Raw genomic sequence first — 15,305 nt, 5'->3', positions numbered from 1 at the left:
CTCCTTTTTGACCCCTGGTCCAGGAACTTCCATATACCACAGGTGTGGCCATTAACAAAACCAAAAAAATAGCAGAAAAAGTTACAGATGGACATGTCTTTGAGGGAGGACACCATTCCACCCAGTACACTGAGAGTGCTGAATTTCTTTTTTTTTTTTTTGTCTTTTCAGGGCTGCACCTGTGGCATACAGAGGTTCCCAGGCTAGGGGTTGAATCAGAGCTGCAGCTGCCAGCCTACATCACAGCCATAGCAATGCAGGATCTGAGCTCTGTCTGCGACGTGCACCACAGCTCACAGCAACACCAGATCCTTAACCCACTGAGGAAGGCCAGGGATCGAAACTTCGTCCTCATGGATACTAGTCAAATTCTCTTCTGTTGAGCCACGATGGGAACTCCTGCTGAATTTCTTTTCAGTGAGACCATTCTCCTGGGGGTGGAGCTGCCTTTGTCTTGCACGTACTCTGTTCTCCGTGCCCATCACAGGGTCTGGTGAGTAGGAGGCTGTCAGTAAGTGCATGTCAAATGCCTGAATGAAAGACAGGAGAGAGGGAGCCAGCACGGGGCGTTCAGGCGGGCGTAAGCCTTGGGGTCAGACAGTGGGAGTCCCATTTTCTGCTCTTGAGCCTCGGCGGCAGGCTGCTTCCACAGGCTGAGCCTCACTTTCTTCACTTTGCAAGGTTTTCAGGAGGACGAGGGTAGAAGTCTGGAGGTCACCAAGTACTGGTTAGAGTCTTAGGAGGTGGTTAGAGTCTTAGGAGGTGTAGTAGCTATGGTGGGGTGGGGGGAGGGCAACGGAGGCAGGTAACATTCCAGATCAAAGGTAAAGTTAGATGAGCGGGACCCAGTGCAGTCAGCTGGAGTGACAGCAAGAGAGCAAGATCAAGGGCAGCTATGTTTATTTGCCACTGAGCCCTGTTCACAGCCTGGAAGGAAGTGGTCTCTACACCCCCCCTTTTTTTTTCTTTTCTTTTTTTCCCCCATTGAGGTGAGATTCACATAATGTAAAATTAACCATTTTATTTTATTTTGGTCATGCACAAGGCTGGCAGAAGTTCTAGGACCAGGAGTCAAACCCATGCCATAGCAGAGACTTGAGCCACAGCAATGATAATTCCGGATCCTTAACCAGCTGTGCCATCAGCGAACTCCTATAATTAACTTTTTTTTGTAGCTTTTTTTTCTTTCTTTCTTTTTTTTTTGGTCTTTTGTCTTTTTAGGGCCACACCAGCATCATATGGAGGTTCCCAGGCTAGGGGTCTAATTGGAGCTGTAGCCGCTGGCCTACACCACAGCCACAGCAACGCCAGAGCCAAGCCTCATCTGTGACCTACACCACAGCTCACAGCAATGCCAGATCCTTAACCCACTGAGCAAGGCCAGGGATCAAACCCCAAACCTCATGGTTCCTAGTCAGATTTGTTTCTGCTGCGCCATGACGGGAACTCCTAATTAACCATTTTAAAGTGAACAACTCAGTGGCATTTAGTACATTCATGATATTGTGCAACCATCCCTTCCGTTTAGTTCCAGAACACTTCCATCATCCCCGAAAGGAAGCCCTGTTCCCATGAGCAGCCACACCCCCTCCCCCTCCCCCTGGCAACCACTAATCTGCTTTCTGTCTCTACAGATTTGCTTGTTCTGGACATTTCATATCAATGGAATGATACAAAAGGTGACCTTTTGCGTCTGGCTTCTTTCACTGAGCATATTTTTTCTAGGTTCATCCATGTTGTAGCGTGTGTCAGAGCTTCATTCCTTCTTATGGTTGAGTAATAGTCCATTGTACGGATGGACCACATTCTGCTTATCCATTCATCACTTGATGGACACTTGGGTTGTTTCCTCTGGTGATTGTGACTAATGCTGCTGGGAATATGTGTGCATGTGTGTTTGTTTAAGCACTCAATTTCCACTCTTTTGGGTGTACGCCAATTTTAAAGACAAGAAAACTGAGGCTGAGAGGGGATGAGTCAGTGGTGAAGAGTGTGGATTTGGGGAGGTTCCTGGTGGCCTAGAGGTTAAGGATGCAGCATTGTCACTGCCATGGATTGGGTTGCTCCTGTTGGTATGGGTTCCATCCCTGGCCTGGGAACTTTTGCATACCGGGGTGTGGCCAAAAAAAAAAAAAAAAGTGTGGATTTGAAATGAGGTGAGATTTGGATCTAGCTTGAGGCTGGGCTCTGTTGGATACTCACATATGACCTTGAACCCAGGGAGCTACCAGGACCCCTGATTCATAGGAAGAAGCTTCTGCGAGGACCTGTCACAACCCTTGGTCCATATTGGTCCCTATGCTATTAAAAATAGTAGCCACAGGGGAAGCCTGTTGAGCCCACTCTGCATGAGGTCCCCTGGGGGTTAGCTCACTTCTAGGCAGCAGTCCTGGAACTGCCTGGCTATGGACTGGCGTCTGCCCCCAGCGTTCTGTCTGATGTGGATGTCTCAAGAGCTGCCTCTGACTCAGCCTCCCGTTCAGCCCACTCCCTAAGGGTGCAGAGCCCAAAGGCCTGGCTGTGAGACTGTAGAAGCCCCTCACCCTCTCAGCCATGCAGGTTCCTGCCATTGAGCATCTGTGGAGGCAGGAGTGGAGGAAGGAAGGCAGAACTGGTGATTCTTTTCTTGGGGATAGTGAGCAGTCCATGGTCCGTACACTGTGGACATCTTTTAAAATTTTTTTTTTAATTTCTTTGCTTTTTAGGGCTGTACCTGTGGCATATGGAGTTTCCCAGGTGAGGGGTCGAATCAGAGCTATGGCTGCTGGTCTAACCCACAGCCACAGCAATGCAGGATCCGAGCTGCGTCCGAAACCTATACCACAGCTCACAGCAACGCCAGAACCTTAACCCACGGAGTGCGGCCAGGGATCGAACCTGCAACCTCATGGTTCCTAGTTGGATTCGTTTCCGCTGCACCACAATGGGAACTCCCCCAGTATGGACATCTGAATATCAGGCTCAGATTTTGGAGGAAGAGGGGACTAATTCTTACCAAAGGAAGGATAGAGTTAATTCCCATTTCATAGATATGAAAATTGAGATCCCAGAGAAACTGAGAGTCATTGTTCAGTCATGAGTCACAATGAAAGGGAAAAAAAAAGTCACAATGGTTCTTTACCTTTTTTTTTCCTTCTTTCCATAGCCACACCTGCGGCATATGGAGGTTTCTTGGGCAGGGGTCAAATCGGAGCTGTAGCTGAGGCCTATGCTACAGCCATGGCAACATTGGATCTGAGCTGCAGCTTGTGGCAATGCCAGATCCTTAATCCACTGAGTGAGGCCAGGGATGGAACCTGCATCCTCATGGATACTAGTTGAGTTCTTAACCCGCTATGCCACAATAGGAACTCCCCATTTAGCTTTTATTCACCATTTATTTACCTAATATGCCAGGTGTTGCCCAGGGCTCAGTGGAATGGCCAGGAAGAAAATAGAGTCCCCTACCCTTGAGGAGTCGACGTTCCAGGGGGAGGACAAATGGTAAGGAAGAAAAGAAAATGTGTGACAGTTCCTCATAGAGCTAACCTATGATCCAGCAATTCTACTCCTATGTATATGTCCCAGAAAATGAACGCAGGGATTCTGACAGATACTTGTACATACATGTTCACAGCAAAATTAGGCATAAATGCCAAAAGAGGAACAACACAGGGAGTTCCCTGGTGGTTAGTAGTTAGGATTCAGCACTTTCACCGCTGTGGCCTGGGTTCAATCCCCGGTCTGGGAACTGAGATCCCACATCAAGCAGCTGCATGCCACAGCCACCACTCTTCCCCCTCAAAAAAAGAGGAACAACCCAAATGTCCATCAGTGGATGAATAAATAAACAAAATGTGGTCTCTCCATATTATGGAATGTTTCTTAGTCATAAAAAGAAATGAAGCACATTTCTTTTTATTTTTTTGGCCATGCCCTCGAAATGGGAAAGTTCTTGGACAAGGGATTAAACCTGAGCCATAGCAGTGACAAGGCCCAATCCATAACTCCTAGGCCAACGTAGAACTCCCCATGGAACATTTTTTTTTTTCTTTTTAAGGCTGCACCTGTGGCATATGGAAGTTCCCATGTTAGGGGGTGAATCAGAGCTACAGCTGCCAGCCTACACCACAACCACAGCAACTCTGGGATCCAAGCCGAGTCTGCAACCTACACCACAGCTCACAGCAATGCCAAAGCCTTAACACTGAGCAAGGCCATGGATTAAACCCGCATCCTCATACTAGTTGGGTTCTTAACCTGCTAAACCACAAGGGGAACTCTAGCCCACAGGTAATTTTAAAGATGGGAAAACTGATGTGTAGAGTTGGAGCAACCCACCCAAGGTGGCCTTGAAGCTCATAAGAAGTGGATGCAGAACTAAGGGTAATAGCAAAGAGAGTGAGCATTTATGTGATGGTGACCTGTCTAGTTTATAGAGAAGCAGAAGGCGGCTCTAGGCTCAACAGCTTGTTCTGAGGCCACTTAATGGTGAAGGGCAGACACAGTGGATGAAGCCCAGGCGTGAAGCTGTAGGAAGGCATGTCTTTTCTGGAGTTTCTGTTGTGGCTCAGTGGTTAATGAACCTAAGTAGTATCCATGAGGAAACGTGTTCAATCCCTGGCCTTGCTAAGTGTGTTAAGGATCTGGTGTTGCTGTGGCTGTGGTGTAGGCCAGCAGCTACAGCTCCAATTTGACCCCTAGCCCGGGAACATCCATATGCTGCAGGTATGCCCCTAAAAAGATAAAAGACAAAAAGAAAAAAAAAATAAAAGAAAGCAAGGCTTCTCCTAATTCCCAGGCCTCAAGTTTCTCCTCTGTAATACCTGGGGGCTATAAGGAGACTGCCCAGCTCCAACCTGTGGCTGTGAGGCCCACAGCTGTTTCAGAACAGTGAGCAGGTGGTGAGGCCCTTTGCCTCTGGGAGAGCTGTGCCAGCTGTGGGCCAGATGGCGGCCAGGCCCATAGATGTGGCCTGCCATGTCCCTGCCTATGGGCTCTTCCAGACCACAGGTCATCATTACTGAACAAGAGTGTGCAGTAACCTTCATGGGCCCTCCTGTCCCCACCTGCCTCTGCTGCATTCCAGGTGTCGCAGCCAATCAGGTTCAGGGGGAGCCTCGCTCTGCCTGCCCCCGCCCCACCCCATCCCATCTGTTGTATCTTCTGTTAGCTCCACCTGGAAAGTACATCCTGGATAGGATCACCTTCCATTGTTCCCTGGCCACCACCCTGGGATGAGTACCATCTTTTGGCCAGGAAATCTTGCCTCCTAAGCCAGGTCTCTAATCCGAGATATTGCCTCCAATTGTGGGTGTTGTTTCCATTCCCTCCACTCACAAGCCACCCCTCACCGCCTCATTTTATGGAGGGGAAATGCCTCCACAGTGGTCCACAAAGTCACCAATGACTTATAGCACCCCTCATTGCTGCCCACCCCATCTTCTCCTCCCTTCTCCCTCTCCCTCACTCTTCCCTGCCAGGCAACACTCCAGGCATGCTCCTACCTCAGGGCCTTTGCACTGGCTGTCCTGTGCTGTGTGATCTTGGAGTGCTTAGTATGTCCACAGACCATGCATCTGTAGTGTGCTACATGCGAGCGCACAGCCAGGGGCCCAGTGAGCTTCTGGCATATATATATATTTTTTTTTTTGGCTTTTTGCTATTTCTTGGGCCACTCCCGCAGCATATGGAGGTTCCCAGGCTAGGGGTCGAATCAGAGCTGTAGCCACCGGCCTACACCAGAGCCACAGCAGCTCGGGATCCGAGCCGCGTCTGCAACCTACACCACAGCTCATGGCAACGCCGGATCGTTAACCCACTGAGCAAGGGCAGGGACCGAACCCGAAACCTCATGGTTCCTAGTCGGATTCGTTAACCACTGCGCCACGACGGGAACTCCTTCTGGCTTATTTTTGACTGTGTGTCTGACATGTGGGTCAAATCTGGGTGTTATGAAGTGTGCGTGCATATGGATACCAGTGACTGCAGCCGTCTCTGTGTTGAGTGTGGGAGCGAAAGGTCTCTGCTGAGTGGGGTTTGATGCCTGCATGTGGTTCATGTGGAACAAAGGCTCAAATGGCAGGCAGACCACAGGCAGGGAAGGGAGTGTGTGCAGAGGTAGCTGGCACGTGAGCTGCTCATGCATTCACACATTCAATATTTATCGAGTGCTTATTATGTGCTGGAGGGGTCAGCAAGGCCCTATCAATTTGCACAATGTCAACTCCTGAGCATTTTACACAAATGATTGAGTACCTACTGTGTACCTGAACCTCTGCTGGAGATGGATCAATTGAGTCTGGTTCTCTCTGAAGGAGCACACCCAGGCAGGCCCCTTGCTTCCGCCTCTGGGGTCCCCGGGCACACGTCTGCCCCCCTTTCCCAGAGCTGACTGCAGGAACTCTCTGAGCCGCATCTGAACCCCTGGACCCTGCCCAAGGCTGCACAAGGGAGGGTTTGCTAACTCAGGAGGTGAAGGAATATATGGGTTCAAGGCTGGAGAGAAAACCCCGCAAGCTTGAACCCTTGCAGGGTAAGATTCTAAGCTTTTAGTGGGGGTGGGGGTGGCGGCCTCAAAATCTCTGAAAACTTTACAGAGGCCTTCTTGGCTCTGGGCTCCACGGAGTCCAGAAGGGAGAAGGGGAAAGGAAGGCAGGAAGGAAGAAGAACAAAGAGAAAAAAGAAGGAAACAGATGCAGGATTTTGAGCCCTGGCTGAGATTAGGGTGTTTGGAGTGCTGGAGCTAGTGGATCCAAGGGGGTTGGGTCTGGTGGAATGGGCTTTGGGGGCTTAAGTGGGTTCGAAGGGTCTGGGGGTCGAACGATTTGGGGGAGTGGAGTTTAGATTTGAGTAGAGGACAGGGGAGATAGCTTGAGGACACAGGTTTTGGGGTGTGGGAACCAGAATTGAGAGTGAAGCAGGAGGTTTGGGGATCTGATTGCAGATGATTGGAATCTAAGGGTGGAGGCTCTGGAAAGATGCGGGAGGATTGGTACCCAAAGATGGGTGGGAAGTCTGAGTTCGAGTCTGAAGGAGGTCGCAAGGATGGAGTGACCCTGGAAGGAGGAAGAGGGGATTCTCAGAGGTCTTTGACTAATTTTCCCATGCCCCTCCTCTCCTCTCAGCCCCACCCCTCCTCTTCCCAGAGCAGACCCCGCTCCTGAAGTGCCATACTTCACCATCCGGCTTCCCACCCCACCCATTTCTCCCTGGTCCCCCTCTCTCCACACCCACAGCAAGGTTGCCTTTGCCCCGCCCTTACCAGAAGGCCCCGCCCCTTACCCCGGACACAACTCTCGTAGAATCTTGCCCCTTTGCCCTCGTCCTTCTCCCGCCAATTCTCCGACCCTCCTCAAACCCACGCCTGCGCCTCGTCCAAGACTCCATCCCTCTCCCCAGGCTCCACCCACTAGCTGATCCGGCTCCTGCCTTCGCCCGCTCCCGCCCCCTCAAGCCCCGCCCCCTCCCAGGCCAGGACCCCTCCCTCTTCAAGCCCGGCCCCACCCCTCGCCCGTGCCCCGCCCCCCTCAGAACAGGCCCCGCCCCACCCCCCACGACTTAGTCTCCCCGGCTGGCGCGCTCGCTTCCCGTCACTAGCACGCGCGGTGGCGGCGGCTGGAAGATGGCGGAGTCTGGCGGCGGTGGTGGTGCTGGTGGCGGCGGCTTCAGCGCAGGTCCGGGCCCCGAGCGCCCGAGCAGGTGAGACTCAGCCTGCGGGGTGTGCCTGCGCCTGCCCCTGGGCCCGGTGCGACCTATGGGGAGTCCTGGGGATCCTGAGGGGCTGAGGAGAGAGGCCTGAGCCGGCTCGAGAATCATTATGGGGGCTGCGGGCTTTAGGGGTCCATGGAGTACCAAGGGGACTGAGGGCTGTTCAGGGGGCCTCTGAAAGCGAGCTGGGGACCCCAGCAACTCCAGGCTTCTGCATGCGGCACTAGGGGCCTGAGAGGGCATTGAGAGCTACAGATATCTATCTGAAGGGAAACACCAGGGCTTCTGACTGTGATGTAGTCATGGGGGAACTGATGATGCCAAGTGGTCTGGGAGTCAGGGAGGTCCTGAGCAGAGGCCTTAGACAGTTTTGAGGTTGTTGAGCCTGTCTTGGGGACTCTGAGGAGGGGACCCGAGGGCAATTTGGAGAGACTGAGGCCTGGGGCTTTCTGGAGGGTGCCGAAGGACCCTAAGGTTTCTGAAAGTAGTCTTTAAGAGCATGCTTAGGGGACTTGGGATGGGTGAGGACTGTGGAAGTTTGGGAGTAGGAGGCTCAAGTGAACCTGAGGTTCTGAAAGAGGCCTAAGGGACCTGGGAGAAGCTGAGAGAGGAAGCTGAGGGGCCCTGGGGGTCCCAGGGGTCCTGAGGGGCTGGAATGGGCCTTGGGGAGCCTGAGGGTGGTGAGAGTGCGCTGAGGGTCTTACGAAACATGAGAAGTGTCCATCCTTGGGATTCCTTCCTCCAATCCCCATGGTATGTAAATCCCACACCTCCTGCCCCAGGCTATAGAACTTGAAACAAGGTCTTGCTCAGATCAAGGCAGAAGAATTTACTCCCATTGGTCAGAGAGAGGCCAAGTCCTGAGACTGGTAGCTTGAACCTCAGAATTGGCACAGCAATTGAAGCTGTTTGTATGCATTTTTCTAGGTTCTCAGAGGGGAAGAAAACCTACTTTAGGATGCAAGACGTCCCTCCCTCTTTCCATTGCAAAAAGCCAGGGTGGTCCAGACCCTCTCATCCCAGCCTCGCAGGACAACCTGATACCCTTGGCTGGCCAAGGAAAAAATTCAAGCTTTATCTCACTGGTGAGCTCATGGGAGCAAATAATTTCGGCCAACATGATAAATGATAAAGTGGTCAGTCAGTCCTTGTGTGCTTCAGAGTCAATCCTTGTTGTGGGGACCTGGGCTGAACTAGGCCAGAAAGGCCTGATGGTCCAGGCACATGAGTTGGGCTTGGAGGCCTTTAGTGGGGAGCAAGGAGAGGCCAGAGGATTTGGGAAGACATTCAGGGGGTAGATGGGCAGGACTTGGTGACCCGTAGGAGATGGCATGTAAAGGACAAACAAGAGGGGATAGCAAATCCTAGGACCCCGCCTGGGCCCTGAGTAGGGATAATCTGGGACAAGGGTGAGGTATAATTAGTTACATGCTATACAATTCACTCATTTTAGCTGAACAGTTCATTGAGTTTTAATAAATTTATAGTTATACACCCACTAATACAACTGGGTTTTTAGAATGCATCCATCACTACAGTGAATTCTGTCAAGCCTGTTGCAGTCAACTACTCTCCCACTTCCAACCTCAGGCACACTCTGCTTTCACCTGCTACAGTTTTGTCTTTTTAGAAATTTTATATGAATGGAGTCATATAATATGTAGCTTCTTGTGTGTGGCTCCTTTCCCTTACAGAATTGGTGTTTTTTTTTTTTTTTTTTTTTTGGTCCTTTTATGGCTGCACCTTCGGCATATGTAAGTTCCCAGGCTAGGGGTCTAATCAGAGCTGTAGCTGCTGACCTACACCATAGCCACAGCAATGCCAGATCCGAGCTGTGTCTTAGACCTACACCACAGCTCACGGCAATGCCGGATCCTTAACACACTGAGCGAGGCCAAGGATTGAACCTGCATCCTCATGGATGCTAGTCAGATTTGTTTCCACTGAGCCACGATGGGAACTCCCTAACAGAATTTTTTTTTTGTCTTTTTAGCGTTGCACCCATGGCACATGGAGGTTCCCAGGCTAGGGGTCTAATAGGAGCTATAGCTGTTGGCCTATGCCACAGCCACAGCAACGCCAGATCCAAGCCACGTCTGTGACCTATACCACAGCTCATGGCCACGCTGGATCCTTGACCTGCTGAGTGAGGTCAGGGATCGAACCCACAACCTCATGGTTGCTAGTCAGATTTGTTTCCGCTGCGCCACGATGGGAACTCCGAGAATTTTTTTTTCCTTTTTAGGGCCGCACCTGTGCCATATGGAAGTTCCCAGTCTAGGGGTCCAGTTGGAATCTCAGCTGCCAGCCTACGCCACGGCCACAGCAACTAGGGATCCAAACCGCATCTGCAACCTACACCACTGCTCATGGCACCTAACAGAATATTTTTGAAGTTCATCTGTGTTGTCATAAGTATCAGAAGTTCATTCTTTTTTCACTGCTGCCTAGTATTCCATTGTATGGCCAGACACAATTTGTTTATCCATTTACTGGTTGATAGAAATTTGGGTAATTTCCATTTTGACGATTACAAATAAAGTTGCTGGAACATAGCGTGTATTGGTACTTCATTTCTCTTTATAGCTGCATAATATTCCATTGTGTAAACATATCATGTTTTGTTTATTCATTCATCAGCTGAAGGACATTTAGGTTGGTTCCATCTTTTGGCTATTTTGGATAATGCTGCTATAAATATGCGTGAACACTTTTTGGTCTGAACACCTGTGTTCAGTTCTTTAGGGTATATGCCAGGAGTGGAATTGCTGGGTCCTGTGGCTGTTGTGTGTCCTTGAACATGCCACACTTGAACACTACTTGATGTGTTTATCAGTGGAAATGCGTTGAGGGTAGAGAGCATGTCTGTCTTGTGCAGTCTTGTTCTTGTATTGACTGGAACACAGGCAGCCCAGAGGAAATAAGTGTTTAAGAAGTATAGCTGGGAGGGAGGGAGGAAAGGAAGGAGGGATAGATGAATGGAGTGCGGAAAAGCTCTCTAGGGCTTGCAGTCTGGCTGGTAGGAAGTCTCTTCTTGGCGATCAGATCCATCCCTTGCCTTCTTGGGGAGATTTGTGGGGCTGCCAAGGACTGGGGGAGGCTGGCCCTGTCTGCAAGGCTGGTTTTCCAGGCTTCCAGGTGGTGTCTGCATCTGCCTTTTTGTCCCATGAAGGGTTTTGTCATTTGTCCAGGGGTGGAGGCAGTTCCTGTCTTCCCCTTGGCCCTTCCAGTTGTCCCACAACTCAAAAAACTGTCCTTCGGAGGGACTGTGTTTCCCCACCCCCCCACTCCCCAGCATTATATAACTTGTTTGTTCCAGCTTCACTTTTCTGTAACCAAGGGGGAAAAAAGAAATAGAAAAGCTTATTCTCCTTCCTTCCTATCTCAAGGGATCAACAAAAAACCCGTTGCCTAGTAGAGATGGTCGTTAATGACCAAGCCGAACCTCCGGGATGGACAGAGCGTGGCCGCCTTGGCCAGGGGCTTGCTAAAGGGAGGTGGGGTCCTAGCCGCAGGCTTGTTTGCACAAAAGATACTTGTTCTGCTGGAGGCGCCCTCCTAGCTCCGCCTCGGGCCCTCAATGGGCTTCAGGCTCCTAGAAAGAGAGGACATTTGTGGGATGTTGCATGGAGTCACAACTACCCAGCTAAAATTCCAGCACTGTGAGGTACCTGGCCAGCTTCCTTCTGGAGGAAACTTCTTACCAAGGAGGCTCTTCAGATCTTGGGCCTTTGACATCCTCTCTTCTCAGCCCATCTTTCCTAAAGATGTCTGGATGGGGCCCAGTCTCGCTGATTCATGCTGCTTCTGGGGGGCAAGGCAAGAGTATCCGTGTGAGGGCAACACTGGCCACAGGTGTTTCCCTGGGAGTGGCTGGAACACAGTGTGAGCAGGTTTGGCACCATTCAGTTGAGGGGTCCACTTCTGAGTTTGGTGGCCTTTGCTTGTTTATCTTTTTAATCTATTTATTTATTTTGACTGTGCCTGTGGCATGCAGAAGGTCCCCGGCCAGGGATCGAACCTGTGCCACAGCAATGACCCAAGCCACTGTAATGACAAAGCTGGATCCTTAACCTGCTGTGCCACCAGGGAACTCCAACCTTTGCTTATTTAAACTTTCTTTTGTTTTTGTTTTTTGGCTGCGCTTACCGCATATGAAGGTTCCTGGGCCAGGAATCAAACCTGTGCCATGGCAGTGATCTGAACCACTACAGTGACAGTGCAAGAGCCATAAGCCCTTATGCCACAGGAGAACTTCTGTTTGAACTTAAGAACTGGCTGTGCCTTAGATTGTTTCCACTAATCCCCAAGGCTCTGGAAGAGTCTAGCCCCCTACGCGAAAGACCGAGGGGGTGATTTGGCCTTCTTGTTGTTTTTTGTTTTTGTCTTTTTGCCATTTCTTGGGCCGCTCCCACGGCATATGGAGGTTCCCAGGCTAGGGGTTGAATCGGAGCTGTAGCCACTGGCCTACACCAGAGCCACAGCAACGCGGGATCCGAGCTGCATCTGCGACCTACACCACAGCTCACGGCAACGCCAGATCGTTAACCCACTGAGCAAGGGCAGGGATCGAACCCGCAACCTCATGGTTCCTAGTCGGATTCGTTAACCACTGCGCCACGACGGGAACTCCTTTGTTTTTTTGTTGTTGTTTTTTGTTTTTGATTTGGCCTTCTAAGAAGGTTCTTGTTCCTTTGGCCTCATCTTCTTTTCAGTTGAAAGGGAGAGACAGGAGTTTGACACTTCAGAAATAGGGACTCAGCTCCTCCTTGGGAATTCCTGGAGATCTGGCAGCATCAGGCACCTCATCAGACCACATGTGTTTGTGGTCCCTCATGCTTGTTGCATGCCTTGGGCATGTCTGCAACTCTCATGTGTTAGAGTCCTCATTTGGAAAGTGGGACCCCAGCCCACTAGACAGGGTAGCTGGGAAGAAGGGAGCTAGGGTGAGGGTGGGCTCAGAGGACACCCAGCATGTTGCACACGTGTGTGTTAGTGTGGCAGTGGCAGCATTGCCCTGTGGTCCTGATGCTGTTAGCTTTCTGTCTGCTGTGCCCATGTGGGTGGAGGAGGGATCATCGAGTATTTGGCAGGTCTTACTGATGAGTCAGTGTGGCAGGTGAGGAAGAGAAAGTTGGTGTCTTAATCTGTTTGGGCTGCCATAACAGAATACCATAGATTGGGTGGCTTATTAACAACAGAAGTTTAGTTCTTGAAGTTTTGGAGGCTAAGAAGTTCAAGATCAAGGTGCCCACAGATTTAGTGTCTGGAAAGGCCACTTCCTGGTTCATAGACACAGTCTCCTTGCTGTGTCCTCACATAGTGGAAGGGTCTAGGGAGCTCTTGGGGTATCTTTCTCTCTCTCTCTCTTTTTTTTTGTCTTTTAAGGGCCACACCCATGGCATCTGGAAGTTCCCAGGCTAGGGGTCAAATCAGCTGCAGCTGCCAGCCTACACCACAGCCACAGCAACTCAGAATCTGAGCCATGTCTGCAGTCTATATCACAGTTCATGGCAACACCACTTTCCTAACCCACTGAGTGAAGTCAGGGATTGAACCCACATCCTCACAGATACTGGGTGGGTTTGTTACCGCTGAGCTACAACAAGAACTCCTGGGGGTCTCTTTAATAGGGCACCAATCCCGGAGTTCCCGTCATGGCGCAGTGGTTAACGAATCCGACTAGGAACCATGAGGTTGCGGGTTCGGTCCCTGCCCTTGCTCAGTGGGTTAACGATCTGGCGTTGCCGTGAGCTGTGGTGTAGGTCGCAGACGCGGCTTGGATCCCCCGTTGCTGTGGCTCTGGCATAGGTTGGCAGCGACAGCTCCGATTCGACCCCTAGCCTGGGAACCTCCATATGCCGCGGTGTGGCCCAAAGAAATAGCAAAAAGACAAAAAAAAAAAATAGGGCACCAGTCCCATTTTGGAGGGCCACATCCTGAAGACCTAATCACCTCCCAAAGGCCTGACCTTTTAACACCATCACATGAGGGGAAAGGTCTCAACATATGAATTTTGGGGGAACACACCTGTTCAGTCTATGGTAGTCAGCCTGAGCAGTTGAGAGAACAGTAGTATCATTACCTGGTGGCCATGAGAGGGACATTGGGAGAATAGAACATGCCAAGCTACTTCTGCAGTTTCAAGAGGGCAGATGCCACTATGTGAGCCTGGGACTGGGGAACAGAGTGTCGAGCACATGCTGGTGGGTCTTGGCAGAGTATTGAGGTGGAGGGGGAACAGTTGAGTTTGGGGTGAGCTGGAGGGAGCACTTGTCTAGAGGTGTTTGGGAACCAGGCCACGCAGCTCATCTCACCTGCTTACTGGCAGGGTCCCTTGATTTCACAATGTGGAATTGCTGTGAAAACTGCCTGCCTCATTCTGAATTGTGCAGCCTGATTGTCTCACAGCTGGACCTCTTCCATTCAGTAGCTGCAACCACCCTGGGGATGGCATTCTTGTTGGCCATAGTTATAGGGTAGAAAGGTTTTTTTTTTCTTTCTTTTTTTGTCTTTTTTAGGGCCACTCCCGAGGCACATGGAGGTTCCCAGGCCCGGGGTCTAATTGGAGCTGTAGTCTCTGGCATACGCCAGAGCCACAGCAACGTGGGATCTGAGCCGCATTTGCGACCTACACCACAGCTCACAGCAACGCCGGATCCTTAACCCACTGAGCAAGGCCAGGGGTTGAACCTACAACCTCATGGTTCCTAGTCGGATTTGTTAACCACTGAGCCATGATGGGAACTCCAGGGTAGAAAGGTTTTATTAGCCTCTGCTATCATTGCCGCATCTCTAGGGAGCAGACACAATATGTCATCCCACTTTCCTTAACTGGTTATTTTTTTATGGCTGATCCTCATGGGAGGACTTAGCAAGACCGGGTCAGATGTTTGCACCAGCATAACCTCCCTACTTTTTTTTTTTTCTTTTTTGCCTTGCTCTTGGCATGTGGAAGTTTCCAGGCCAGGGATCAAACCCTCACCACAGCAGCGACCAAAGCCACTGCAGTGACCATGCTGGATCCTTAACTCACTATGCCACAAGGGAAGTCCTCTCCTCCTTCCCCTTAAAAAGTGGGGCTTCTTGGGAGTTCCCATCATGGCTTGGCAGTAACGAATCTGACTGATATCCATGAGGATGTGGGTTAAGGATCCGGCATTGCTGTGAGCCGTGGTGTAGGTCACAGATGCAGCTCAGATCTGGTGTTGCTGTGGCTGTGGTGTAGGCTGGCAGCTGCAGCTCTGATTCCACCCCTGGCCTAGGAACCTCCATATGCCATGGATGCAGCCCTAAAAAATAAATAAATAAATAAATAAAAGTGGGGGAGTTCCCATCATGGCGCAGTGGTTAACGAATCCGACTAGGAACCATGAGGTTGCGGGTTCGGTCCCTGCCCTTGCTCAGTGGGTTAACGATCCGGCGTTGCCATGAGCTGTGGTGTAGGTTGCAGATGCGGCTCGGATCCTGCGTTGCTGTGGCTCTGGCATAGGCCGGTGGCTACAGCTCCGGTTGGACCCCTAGCCTGGGAACCTCCATATACTGTGAGAGCGGCCCAAGAAATAGCAAAAAGACAAAAAAAAAAAAAAAACCCAAAATAAAAGTGGGGCTTCTCT

General features: G+C 50.8%; 1 protein-coding gene across 2 annotated transcripts in view; it reads left to right on the top strand.

The window, feature by feature from the left end:
* Positions 1 to 7,525: 7,525 nt before the first annotated feature.
* The window catches only part of KLHL26 (kelch like family member 26), a 28,049-nt gene continuing 20,269 nt past the window's right edge, over positions 7,526 to 15,305 (top strand). Inside the window, exons 1-2 of one of the 2 annotated variants that reach the window (XM_047776525.1) lie at positions 7,607 to 7,680; positions 8,617 to 8,774. Coding sequence is in view for 1 of the 2 variants with exons in the window: in XM_047776524.1 (XP_047632480.1) it covers positions 7,604 to 7,680 (77 nt within the window). In the remaining variant the exon portion in view is untranslated. Of the gene's footprint in view, positions 7,681 to 8,616; positions 8,775 to 15,305 lie in introns of both variants that reach the window. The other variant, XM_047776524.1, reaches the window with a different exon arrangement.

This window comes from Phacochoerus africanus, chromosome 4, assembly GCF_016906955.1.
Source record: "Phacochoerus africanus isolate WHEZ1 chromosome 4, ROS_Pafr_v1, whole genome shotgun sequence".
Taxonomy (NCBI): domain Eukaryota; kingdom Metazoa; phylum Chordata; class Mammalia; order Artiodactyla; family Suidae; genus Phacochoerus; species Phacochoerus africanus.
Note: the sequence above shows the minus strand (reverse complement) of the source record. Positions and strands in the feature narration are given on the sequence as shown.